The sequence below is a fragment of the Otolemur garnettii genome, unplaced genomic scaffold (assembly GCF_000181295.1).
Source record: "Otolemur garnettii isolate 467f Iridium unplaced genomic scaffold, OtoGar3 scaffold00025, whole genome shotgun sequence".
Classification (NCBI taxonomy): Eukaryota; Metazoa; Chordata; class Mammalia; order Primates; family Galagidae; genus Otolemur; species Otolemur garnettii.
The window spans coordinates 18489310-18502534 of NW_003852420.1; the positions used below are offsets into that span (position 1 = coordinate 18489310).

Genomic DNA, 13225 nt, shown 5'->3' on the forward strand with positions numbered 1-13225 from the left:
AGTAGCTGGGACTACAGGGGCCTGCCACAGCGCCTATTTTTTTTTTTTTTTGGTTGCAGCCGTTGTTTGGCGGACCCAGGCTGGATTGGAACCTGCCACCTTAGGTGTATGTGGCTGGCACCTTAGCCACTTGAGCCACAGGTACCGAGCCAACACCCATCTATTTTTAGAGACAGGGTCTTGCTCTCACTCAGGCTGGTCTCAAACCTGTGAGGTCAGGCAATCCGCCCACCTTGGCCTTTCAGAGTGCTGGGATTACAGGTGTGAGCCACTGCACCTGGCCTCTGCCAAAAAATTTCAAAATAAACCTAGCTTGGTAGTGCATACCTATAGTCCTAGCTACCTGGGAGGATGCCTTGAGCCCAAGAATTGGAAGCTGCAGTGAACTATGAATGTGCCACTACTCCAGCATGGCAAACAGTTGAGACCCTGCCTTTTAAAAAAAAAAAATGCTGAATATATGGGGTCTTGTGCTGTGCAGGCTGGACTTGAACTCCTGGGCTCCAGCCATTCTCCTACTTAGCAGCAGCCTCCTAAGTGGCTGGGACTGTAGGCCACTTTTGAAAGTACTTTTTGGGGCCGCTGCCTTACTCCTTTGAGCCATGGGCACTGCCCCTGGAAACTACTTTGTCAAGCTAAGTGACCTTGGCCAAATCACTTAATTTTCCTGGGCTCTTTCTTTTTTTTTTTTTTGAGACAAGAGTCTCAAGCTGTTGCCCTGGGTAGAGTGCCATTGTGTCATAGCTCACAGCAACTTCCAACTCTTGGGCTCAAGCGATCCTCTTGCCTCAGTTTTTCTATTTTAGTAGAGACTGGGTCTTGCCTTTGCTCAGGTTGGTCTCAAACTCGTGAGCTCAAACAGTCCACTTGCCTCAGCCTCCCAGAGTGCTAGGATTGTAGGTGTGAGCCACCACACCCAGCCACTGTTTCTTGTCTGTAAAACAGTTGCTGCCCACTTTGCAGAGTTGCCACTAGAAATGGGTAAGACAGGATAAATGGAAGAAGTTTATACAATTATCTCTTGTATAGTGTCTACGTGGCTACCTGCTTGCCTCTCATAAAGCAGGCTCTCAATTTTTTTTCTGCACTCAGTGGTAAGAAAGGAAATTTGAATGAAAAGAGAATTGAGGACAAGTCAGGTAGTAGGTTAAGGCCTGCTTCCAGGCACAACCTTCCATGTTGTGTGGCCAAGAAGGTTGGAGCCACATGGGTTTCCAAAGCAACCATGGCCATCAGATCAACCCCATCTCAGGCATTCTGAAGAGCACTGATCTGCACCATTAGGCACTCAGCTTGGCAATCTGATTATGTTTACATCCAGTTGTTTCTCTTCTCTACCAAAATGGGCTGGGTCCATGTCATTTTATGAGTACTTCCTGTAGTGACCTGGTTGTACTTAAGGTAGCCCTAGCCTCTGGATAATTCAAAACTGATCTGAGATGATGGCTTCCAGAAATTATTCTTGATGGGTACAAATACAGCCATTTCTGAAGAAATATGCCTGATTTTTTAAAGGAATGCAGATAAGAGGTTGTAGATTGTTACATGATAAGCAGGACTAAGTAATCCCACACAGATGGCAGAGCTGGGATGTGAAGCACCTTTCCAAAGACCGCAGCTTCTTCATCACAGACAGCACTGTTGGGCTTCTCACAAATTTTGGTTTGAGGGACATACAGACATGCCAGATGGAACTAGGATTCAGTCCTTGAGGGGCTTATTGGCTGTATGACCTTAGACAATTTACCCTGAAGCTTTACTTCCTCCATGTAAATGGACAGTGTTGCTAGGAGGGAGAAGTGATCACATGTGATAAAGCTCGGCACAGAGCCAGCATACAATTACTTGCTGCATCCATGAACTCCAGTGAGTAGCTTGAGAGAAATAACACCAGCAATCAGGTAACAATGAGACATTTACAGCTTTATTTAACAATCTGTAAAAAGTCATATTCTGGCAGAGTGATGCATTTATTATCTCAGCAGAAAGCAAACAATGTGTCTGAAAAGCCCCTTCCCAAGATCTGGAACTGAATAACCCTGAGCTTACATTCCAATGCTTCCAAGAACTGGGCTCTCGCTGCGTGGCAGTTGGTCTCCGTAGTCATTCACCCTCCTCCAGCTATCCTCTCTGGCTGGCTGTGACCCTTCACGTAACAGTAGACAGGAAGCTTAAAACAATTTTATTTGGTCAGGGCTGCCCTGACAGATTGGCCCCTTCCCTCCTACCAAAGGGAGTTCATAGGATCAAGAATCTTTCTGAAGGGCAGTGCCTGTGGCTCAGTGGGTAGGACGCAGGCCCCATGTACCGAGGGTGGTGGGTTCAAACCCAGCCCCGGCCAGTTAAAATAGCAATGACAACTGCAACAACAACAAAAAAGCCGGGTGTTGTGGCGGGCGCCTGTAGTCCCAGTTACTCGGGAGGCTGAGACAAGAGAACTGTTTAAGCCCAAGAGCTATGAGCTGTGATGCCACGGCACTCTACCGAGGGTGACAAAGTGAGACTTAGTCTCAAAAAAAAAAATTGAAATCAAGGTTATACTTCACTCTCCCTGTTACAGACCTGGGAGGCACTTTTTGAGGATTTACAGATGTCTGCTAAGTGGTATTAGACACTGCAATGACATCAGTTTTGCTCTTGTAGAGCTGAGACCTGGAATATTTTTCTATTTTCCTGTGCTAGAGAGTCCAGTAATTAAGCCACATTCGCTCCTTTGAAAAAATTCTGTTGTATCAGAACCTCATTATTCATGGGCTTCTAGTAGAATATATACCTCCCTTTAATTTATAGAATATGTGAGTTCATTTGCATGCAGGGGGTGGATGGCCACCCTGCCTGCCTCCCTTTGAATAGGCACCTTGAAGGTCCCAACAGTCATTACGATCTCTTACATTCTTTGGAGCAGCTATCTCCTAAAGTCACTTTTCAAATCATGTCGACCAATTTGGAACCAAAAGAGAATGCAGTGGCCTACCCAACTAGAAATCTGTTCTGCATATTTCCCTTAAAAACATCATTGAGAATGCAAAAAAAGTCCCTTTTTGTTTTTTGCAGAAGCACTACAAGAAAGCATGTCTAAAATCACAGAACTATATACACACAAACAGACACGCGTGCTCGCACACACAGAGTTGGGATCAAAGATCTTATCTGATACATAGTTGGGGGAGCACAGGAAAAAGCTGGCAAGAGAAGATATGGAGATTGGATCAGCTAAAGATGTTGGAATGTTACAGTAATGTCATGGATATGGTCTTAGTATATACAAAAAAGGGGGCGGGCAGGCAGAGAGAATGGTAAAATCCAGGCTACTAGAGAGAGGTTCAGTGGCCATGCATGAGTTAAAGATAGTAGAGGCCAGTTTACTGGATGAAATGTTATATTATGGAGTGGTCATTTGAAGAAGGATGGACTTGCATGGTCCAGGGGAGGAGCATCTGCTTAGCAGGACACCTCCATGGTCTGGTGTCTTTCGAGGACATCGGGGGACTCACAGGATTCTTGAGTTCCATCTGACTGAGTGCTGGTGAGAGACCGGCTGAAGGGACTTTCTCCAGAGCCAATACTACTTGAGGTCGAATGGGTTCGTGATCGGACGAGCCGGGTCATGCTGGCAGATGGTACTGTTAACAAAGAACCGAGAGGACTAGAAGATGGAACCCCAGTTATGTTCAGTTAATCTAGAAGTTTCACCAGAAGTTTCATGTTTAGACTTTCCAACCCATTTTATTTATTTTTTTTTTTTTTGAGACAGAGCCTCAAGCTGTCCCCCTGGGCAGAGTGCCATGGCATTACAGCTCACAGCAACCTCCAACTCCTGGGCTCAAGCGAGTCTCCTGCCTCTGCCTCCCAAGTAGCTGGGACCACAGGCGCCCGCCACAACGCCCGGCTATTTTTTGGTTGCAGCCATCATTGTTGTTTGGCGGGTCCGGGCTGGGGATTCGAACCCGCCACCTTAGGTGTACGTGGCTGGCGCCTTAGCCGGTTGAGCTATAGGCGCCGAGCCTTCCAACCCATTTTAAATGACACCCAGGACAAGGGACAGCTATCGCCATTTGCATCATCACTAGATGTGTGGCCATATGCAAGGCTACTTTGATCCTATAGATCTGGTTGGAATCTCAGCTGATTCTGGTCCATAGTAGAACAAGGGGAAACCCTAAGTCCACATAGAGTATAGCCTCTTAGCTATGCCCACACCATTCATACAGTGATTAGGAAGGAGGCTTTGGGAACCCAACAGGTAACCAAAACCTACCGTGCATGCAAGACTAAACCAAAAGAAAAAGGACAAACCACACAAGTATGAAAGTGTTTCATAAACACAGTGCAAGCCCGATACAACAAGACTACCATCCGTGTCCACAGACTACCCTCACTACCTGGGAAGGAGACATGTAGGAAGGTCTGGGTAGAGGGGAGAGTAGCTATGCTGGGAGCTGCCTTTTACACAGGGATAAAGTATAGGCTGCCAGGGAGGAACACCTCCGGGGTTAGGCTCCTATTACTACAGGCTTCTGTTCTGCTAATGTTTAACCCTAAGGTCCTTCCAGCTTGGCTAGGACAAATCTTACCTAGCAAAACCTCCCTCCCTATCCTCCTGAGGCACCAGTCATTTCAATGCTGGGGTCAAAAGGTGCCATCACCTGCAGAGTTCATTGGGTGTAGTCTCTGGCATTTAGAGTCAAGGCTGCCCTTCCATTCCTGCCTGTGACTGAAGATTAATTCTAGGAGGCAGTGGAAGGAGGCCCTACTTATCAAGTTTCAGCTGCTATTAGGACCCTGTATTTAGGATCACATGAAGAGGTCTGGCCCTTACAACCAGATCCTTTCTTCCCCTAGGGCTTGGGCCTACAGGCTAAACCTCTTGGGGGATAATGAGCCACGTTCTATCGGGTTCTCACTGCACAAGAAAACTGCGGACATGCTGCAGGCAGCCAATGCAGCAGGAGAGCATGGCTGGGAGGCAGAGGGCAGGGCCAGCACAGAGGAAGGTACCTGACTCGGTGCTCAGATGACTGAGCTGCACATACGGTACTGGAAGCAGGATGGACACAGGAAAAGGCAGGTTAGTGACCAAAGTGCCAAGTGGCAACCTAAGCTACTTAGTAGACACTAACAAAATACTCTAAGCCAGGGATAAAATTTTAAGGTCCTATAGAGGAGTGAGGCTGACAGACACTTCAAAAAGCATCTCAGATGTTACTTCTCTCAACTAGACAAAGGCAATTGTTTTCCCTTCTACTATAAACAGTCATCTTGCTTTGGATCAGAAATGGGTTAGAAGATCACCGGTTTTCTAAGAATGGGTAAGGAGAGGGACTTCTCCTCCTTCCAGTGAGCCAGAGGGCTATGGGTGTGGGCTCGGTTGGTAGCAGCTCACAGACGGGATGACACAGCCACTTGAGACAAGACATATATGGTCTGCCTGGCAGGTACAGGGCTGCACCCAAGGCCCAGCTCCCAGAGCAGCTGACCCAGTGGCTCACAATAGCCATTTTCCACACTGATACCAAAGATAGGAGAAAAATCAGCCTACTGGGTAGAGGAGCTCTGTACCTGGGTATAAAGGTTTTTCTTAAAACTCCAATATAGGAGCAAGTGTAGATAATTCTATGACAAATAAGAAAGCTCAGGGATCTCACAATACAAGAGACCAGGACAACAGCATATGATATGGACACATCCTTGCTCTAAAATGCCCTGCAACTTCATGTCCTGTAGTGGAATAGAAGATTTAACCAAGAACACTATTCTCTTCTTCTGGAGTCTCCATTGTTTCTCTAGGCCAGGAGTTATTAACTATCTGACTTCAAAAGCAAATCACAGTTTCAGATTCACTGCTAGGACAGCTTAAGCTTCAGTGGTTATAATGGAGTCAGACTGCCTTGGTGTGAATCAACTGCAGCTTTACTCTTACCCTGGGAAATGTACTTAGTCTCTCTGAGCCTCAGTTTCCTCTTCTATAAAATGGGACTAATAGTAGAACTTACCTCTTAGGTTAAGAATATATAGTATGTGACACAAGGTAAGTGCTTAATAAGTGTTAGCTTCTTATATGCACAAATGAATGCTCCATAAACATTCTGGTTTCTACTTTCTCTAGCATAGGTTATGTCCTAAGAATTGCAGGCTCTTAGATGTCAAGCCATTTGGCCACCATTATTCATAAATCTTCGTTAGAAAAGAAGTGGTATACTACTCACTGTAGCCCATTCCCTGTAAGAAGTATTTGAAGGCCTCGGTGAGCTTCCCGGGCTGTAGGGACAAAACAAGAAGGCATTAATTTTTATATAGGCAGAGAGGTAGAATCAAACAGGTGTTTTAAAAAAAAAAATCTCACCTGAACTACCTGAGGCAGTCCCCCACAGTCTGCCATCTAGAAGAGGAAAAACATGCAAGTCAGCTGGGACTGACACTTAAGGGACATGCTCTGAACATCCCAAGCCCTGTCAAACATGACAGAATTGAATTTCAGATTCCTTACAACTGTGTCCCAGTTTTATCTCCTCAGTGTTCTCCTATACAAAGACTTGGACCCTTGCAATAATCTTGGGTGCAAATCTAAAAGAACTATTCAACACCTATTTATCAGTAAGATGCAAGGTCTGGCTCTCAGGCCCAGGGTGGGAATTTTCTGTCAATGAAGTTAGGGCTCTGCCTCCACCTGAAGAATGTTACTTTCGAAGTCCTCAAACAGTGTGACCCTGACTTCTCTGTGCATCCTGCTTTCTATGTCCCCTTCAACTGTACATTATCCTTACTCCATGACTAAAGGGAGTTCTCCAATCAGTAGCTGACACTGATTCAGCCACCTTGCTTGGTCAGTCACTTTCTTCTTATAGCTGGATTTGTTTTCACCTCATAAACCCTATAACTGGTTTTTCTTACCTGCAACAATTTCTAGGGTAGGGCTTCATTAGTGTGCACTAGAATCATCCAGAGAACGTGTTTTTTTTTTTTTTGTAGAGACAGAGTCTTACTTTATCACCCTCACCCTCAGTAGAGTGCCGTGGCATCACACAGCTCACAGTAACCTTCAGCTCCTGGGCTTAGGCGATTCTCTTGCCTCAGACTCCCAAGTAGCTGGGACTTCAGGGGCCTACCACACTAATTTTGTTGCAGTTTAGCTGGGGCCAAGTTTCTACTCTCTGTATATGGGGCTGAGTTTGAACCCGCCACCCTCGGTATATGGGGCCTGCTCCCTACCCACTGAGAACCTGTTAAAATTCAGAATCTTTGCCCTACAGAATCTGATTTAATAGGTCTGGAGTTAGGTTCAAGAATTTGCATTTATAACAAGCTCCCAGGTGATACATTTTGCAGAAAACAGTATTTTTAGGATATGATGGCCAAACATAAGCCCACCCTCTTCTCCTCAGCTATTATGTACTTTGTACTCAGTCTGTATCCTATTCAGCCTGACTGGCTTTTTTTTTATTTTTTAAATTTTTTTAAGGGACATGAACTCCATGGTTTCAATTTACTGGGACTAACTTTCTTTGAGGAGGGGGATTTACTGAGAAGAGAAAAATGACACAGAAGACAAAGAAATTTGAGATTAACAAGGAATAGTCCCTTGAAAATTCTACACATAAGATTAGAAAGGAGCAATTAACCTGACAAATATTTAACGGACCAAACTGTCATAGGCTGTATTTTCATTAGTTTAGTAGATAAAGCATGATAAGAACCATAAAATAGTTCCCATAGGCAGGCACAGAATACTGGGAAAAACTATTTCCAAAACTCATACTCATCAAATAGTTTGAGGATCAGTTCAATCCGTCATACATAGTTATCCTATCTTCCATGCTGTTGTAAATGGGTATTTCTGCCTAGAAACCATGTCTATGACTATTGTAGATTCAGTTTTGTACTTCTGAATACTGATTCAAACCTGAAGTGAAAAACTGAGCTGAAACCATGAACTTTTTTTTTTTTTAATTCCTACTTTAGACTAGCCTATTAATCACCTGGAGCCCAGAACATTTTCAATTTGATCACTTTAGAGCATTAACCTCATGTATACTTTTAGGAACTATGAAGTGCTTTTAGTGACAGCACTTCCCTTCACTTCAAAGAGAAAGGGAAAAAGGCATAGCTCTGTGGTTAGGGCACCAGCTACATGCACGGGGGCTGGCAGGTTCAAACCTGGTCTGGGCGTGCTAAGTAACAATGACAACAACCAAAAAATAGCTGGGCATTATGGTGGGTGCCTGTAGTTCCTGCTGCTTGGGTGGCAGAGACAAGAGAATTGTTTAAGCTCAAGAGTTTGAGATTGCTCTTGAATTGAGATGCCATGGCACTCTTAATGAGGGTAGCATAGTGAGACTTTGTCTTGGAAAAAAAAAAAAAAGAAAGGGAAGAAGGCAGAGGTCTTTCAGAATGAAAATATAGCACTATGCAACATAAGATTAGCATTTAAATCTACAGTAGCCCAAATTCAAATGAGATCAGCTACCTAAAGATTTTAGTGGAAGCTCTAGGAAAAGCTAGGTTGAAACTTTTCAATGAGGCATACTCAAATGGGAGAGACGCTTGATACTAGCCCTAGAAATTTAGTCCAGGAGTTGTTCTCCAGTTGCCCTAAGAGAAAGAAAATGCAACAACCCTCACTCTTAGGAACAATATTTGAAACTTCCTTACTAATGCAGCAGGATTTAGCACATAAAGAATTTCCATCCATTATCTTAATATTCACAACATTAAATAAAGCTTATGAAGTTTTTAGTTACTTAAGAAAATGCTATGTCATAAGTTGAGAAAAACAGATACAGGCTGTAAAAACCACCCTGTTTTGTTTTTTTTTTTGATACAGAGTCTGACTCTGTTGCCCTGGCATTTGCCCCGGGATAGAATGCCGTGCCATCACAGCTTGCAACAACCTCAAACTCCCTGATGCAAAGGATCCTCTTCCCTCAGCCTCCCAAGTATCTGGGAATGCAGGTGCCTCCCACAACACCTCGCTAATTTTTCTGTTTTTAGTAGAGATGGGGGAGGGAGTCCTCGCTCTTGCTCAGGCTGGTCTTGAACTCCTGAGCTCAAGCAATCTACTTACCTTGGCCTCCCAGAGTACTAGAATTACAGGTGTGAGCCATTGTGCTGGGCCAAAAATTACTGATTTAAATGATGTAAACAGACTACAATGAAGATGTAAGTCTTAAATCATGTAAGAATGTATAGGAAAAAAATAACAATATTTTACCAGAGGCTACCCTTAGGTAGTAGGGATCATTTAAATTTATTTTATTCTTTATGTTCTTCTCTATTTTCCAATGTTCAACAATGAGAATATGTTTAGGAAGAAACATTTTTTAGGTAATAAGAATAAGGTCAGGTGTGATGGCTCACATCTATAATCCTAGCACCCTAGGAGGCCAAGGCGGTAGGATAGCTTGAGGTTAGGAGTTGAACACCAGCCTGAGCAAGAGTGAGACCACATCTCTACAAAAACAGAAAAAAATTAGCTGTTTATTGTGGCAGATGCCTATAGTTGCAGCTACTCGGAAGGCTGAGGCAGGAGGATCACTTGAGTCCAGGAGTTTGAGGTTACGGCAAGCTATGATGAGATCATTGCACTCTAGCTTGGGCAACAATGCAAGACCCTGTCTCCAAAAAAAAAAGAGAGAGAGAGAGGGGAGAGAGAGAGAGAGAGAGAGAGAGCGCGCGCGCCCACGAGAAGCTTTTGTTTCTTTCTGGGCAACTACTTCAGAAAACACAGTAATTTTGAAGCATGTATAATTTACAGACAAATGACTGGGAAGTGAGAGAAGAGGACACATTACCTTTAGCAAAGTTGTATTTATAGGATTCAGGCGGGAATTGCATTCAACCTAAAATTTAAAAAAAGGAGAAAACAATTTTATGAATTACTAGAAAAAGAAGAAATAGCTTGTCAAGAAAATGATCTTGCAAGATCAACAGCTCAGAGATGGCTGAACCATCCAAGGAGATTATCATAGTATATGAAATATATTTATATGATATACTTTATATCTGGCATTTCTTTTTTTCTCCCTTCTTTCTCATCTGCCTTTTAAAAAATCAATTAATTTATTTTTATTTCAGGTTCATTTGAGAGTACAAAGAATTAGGTTACAGTGTTTGCGCTTGTTAGGTATAGTCCCTGTTGTTGTGTTTGATATTTCTGAGTAGATCTAAAACTGGCTGATTTCACTTTCTGAATCTATTGTAGGTAGAGACTGGAAAGAACTGTGTGCTGAGGCTCGGCGCCTGTAGCTCAAGTGGCTAGGGCACCAGCCAACATACACCAGAGCTGGTAGGTTCAAATCCAGCCCGGCCCACCAAACAAAATGACAACTGCAACCAAATAATAGCCAGGCGTTGTGGTGAGTGCCTGTAGCCCCAGCTACTTTGGAGGCTGAGGCAAGAGAATTGCTTAAGTTCAAGAGTTAGAGGTTGCTGTAAGCTGTGATGCCATGGCACTCTACCCAGGGTGACAGCTTGAGGCTCTGTCTCAAAATGAAAAAAAAAAAAAAAAAAAAAAAGAACTGCATGCTGAATCAAATTCTTTATACTGGCTAGCTATGTATCAAGAGGGCAGTTACCTTACTTCTTTAAGTGAACTAGATAGTGGCCCTCTCCTGCTGGGCTTTCTTGATGGTTTCTCAGTACAACTGATCACGATGACTAAGCCCTAGGTACCCACCCCATGGTACTTCGTACCCTTCTCCTGGGCCCGGGGGTGGTAAGTCTACTGTTACCTCCATCCAGTCTCTTTTCTGCTTCTAGGTCTTTGGTTATCCACTCAAAAGTTGAACTCTTCTACATATGGAAGAGTGAAGTGTTGAACTCTTCACTTATTTACATATGTGCTATCCTGTATTTTTATATCCATAAAGGCAGAAACCTCAGAGAAAATGTTTTGAGGAGATAATCCCTGGGCCCAGCAATGTTTTAGGGCTAAAAACATTATGATTAAACTAGACTATCCTTCTACATGTTTGCAAAAAGAAAACAAACAAAAAAAACATATAAAACCTGGGCGGTGCCTGTGGCTCAGTAAGTAGGGTGCTGGCCCCATATTCTGAGGGTGGCGGGTCCAAACCCGGCCCGGACAAACTGCAACATAAAATAGCTGGGCGTTGTGGTGGGCGCCTGTAGTCCCCACTACCTGGGAGGCTGAGGCAAGAGAATCACCTAAGCTCAAGAGCTGGAGGTTCTCTATGGTATTCTACTGAGGATGATAAAGTGATATCTGTTTCTAAAAAAAAAAAAAACAAAAAAACTTGTGCTAAGAGTCTGAAATTCAGTGGGGTGACAACATGTAATACAAAGCAAAATGAAATCACTTCAAAAATTTCACAAGTAAGGGCGGCGCCTGTGGCTAAAAGGAGTAGGGCGCTGGCCCCACATGCCAGAGGAGGCAGGTTCAAACTTGGCCCTGGCCAAAAACTGCAAAAAAAACGAAAAAATTTCACAAGTGAGGTAAATGAAGATAGAAGGATGAGTAGTATTTCTACAGACAGATGAAGAGGTAGGCGTCGGAAGGCTTCAGAGTCGGGAGAAGCAAAGCAAAGAGCCAGGAGGTGTGAAGGGAATGCTACATACAGAGTTAACTGTGAGGTGCGGGTGCCCTGAGACATGGGGGGGGGGGCGGAGGGGCAGGGTGGAGCTAACTGTGGAAGGCAGGAGGCCACAGGGGGTGCCTGAGGTAACAGGATTTGAGCTGTTTTACAACAGCAGTAGCCTAATAATGACAGATTGCAGAGGCAGCAAGCCAGTTATGGAGTTAAAATTACTGAGACAAAAACCAGTGTTAGAGCTAAACTTTTGCTGTGGGGATTGCTGGTGTGCAGGTATACAAAACTCTTCTAAAATCGGGATAATCTAAAAGTCAGGATTACCAGATCAGACTTTTGATTTGCTATAAACAATGAAATATCCAGGTGGTGATAAACAAATATACCAGTTTACTACAGAATATGCATTAACTCTGAAAGGTAGAATTTAGTGCTTAAAACACAATAGATAAACTACAAATATTAACTGGAAGACTGAACTCCCAAGTCTGGGTTTAACATAATAACTCATAGTTTCTTCCTTGGTTCACTACTTTGTAATTTCTGTAACAATTTAAGAAGTCTTAATACTGGTGGGCCAACCACATTGGTGTTTTCTGACATGGCTACTCTCTACCCAGGTCTCTGAATACAGAGATTGTTTTATTTTCATATTCTACATAACACTAAGCCACAAAAACTGATGTTAAATGAATAAGTGAGCAAGAACAGTTAGCAACAGAGACTAGAACTTGTGAAGTGTCTCCTACTTCTTCCACTCTTCTCAATCCCTACCAACTTGTGGGATAAAATGCAGGGGAGCTAGGTTGGACTGTGTAAAGAAGAGTATCTGCTTTGTGGTACAGATGGGCTCCTGAAGTTCTTCTCTATAAACATTCAGGGTGTGAAAAGTAGAAAGAGGAAGACAACTTATCTAGATATGACTAAAATAGTCTTGAAAAATAATTGCAAATGTTGCTTTAAGTCCATGCAATTTAAAAAAAGACAAATATTCCAAATCCTTCCAGGTAAATATAAAAAATAAAAAAATAAAAATAAAAAAGGCAAATAGGGTGGGGCCTGTGGCTCAGGGGGTAGGGTGCCAGTCCCCTAAATCGAGGGTGGTGGGTTCAAAGCCAGCCCGGCCAAACTGCAACAAAAAATAGCCGGGCATTGTGGAGGGCATTTGTAGTCCCAGCTACTCGGGAGGCTGAGGCAAGACAATTGCGTAAGCCTAGGAGTTGGAGGTTGCTGTGAGCTGTAACATCATGGCACTCTACCGAGGGAAATAAAGTGAGACTCTTGTCTCAAAAAAAAAAAAAAGGCAAATAACTTTAGACCCAAGATTCATTGTGGAAATACTTAATCTAGTTGTTTTTTTTTTTGAGACAGAGTCTCACTACGTCACCCCGGTACAGTGCCGTGGCGTCACAGCTCATAGCAACCTCAAACTCTTGGGCCTTTAGTGATTCTCTTGCTTCAGCCTTCCAAGTAGCTGGGACTACAGGCTCCTGCCACAATGCCTGGCTATTTTTTGTTGTTGTAGTTGTCATTGTTGTTTAGCAGGCCTGGGCTGGGTTCAAACCTGCCAGCCTCAGTGTATGTGGCTGGCACCCTAGCTGCTGAGCTACAGACGCCGAGGCACTTAATTCAGTATTATAAGGGAATTCTGATTAAGGCTATTTTCTTTTTTTTTTTTT

The 13225-nt window shown here is 43.6% G+C and overlaps 1 protein-coding gene across 3 annotated transcripts in view; it reads right to left on the reverse strand.

Moving 5' to 3' along the window:
• Positions 1-1902: 1902 nt before the first annotated feature.
• The window catches only part of NDRG3 (NDRG family member 3), a 90776-nt gene continuing 79453 nt past the window's right edge, over positions 1903-13225 (reverse strand). The window contains exons 13-17 of one of the 3 annotated variants that reach the window (XM_012804147.2): positions 9789-9836; positions 6344-6379; positions 6207-6258; positions 3495-3623; positions 1903-2146 (exon numbers count right to left, since the gene is read on the reverse strand). In XM_012804147.2, coding sequence (XP_012659601.2) covers positions 2046-2146; positions 3495-3623; positions 6207-6258; positions 6344-6379; positions 9789-9836 — 366 coding nt within the window. In that variant the 3' untranslated portion in view covers positions 1903-2045. Of the gene's footprint in view, positions 2171-3318; positions 3624-6206; positions 6259-6343; positions 6380-9788; positions 9837-13225 lie in introns of those variants that run through there. The other 2 variants (XM_023512140.1, XM_012804148.2) reach the window with 2 other exon arrangements.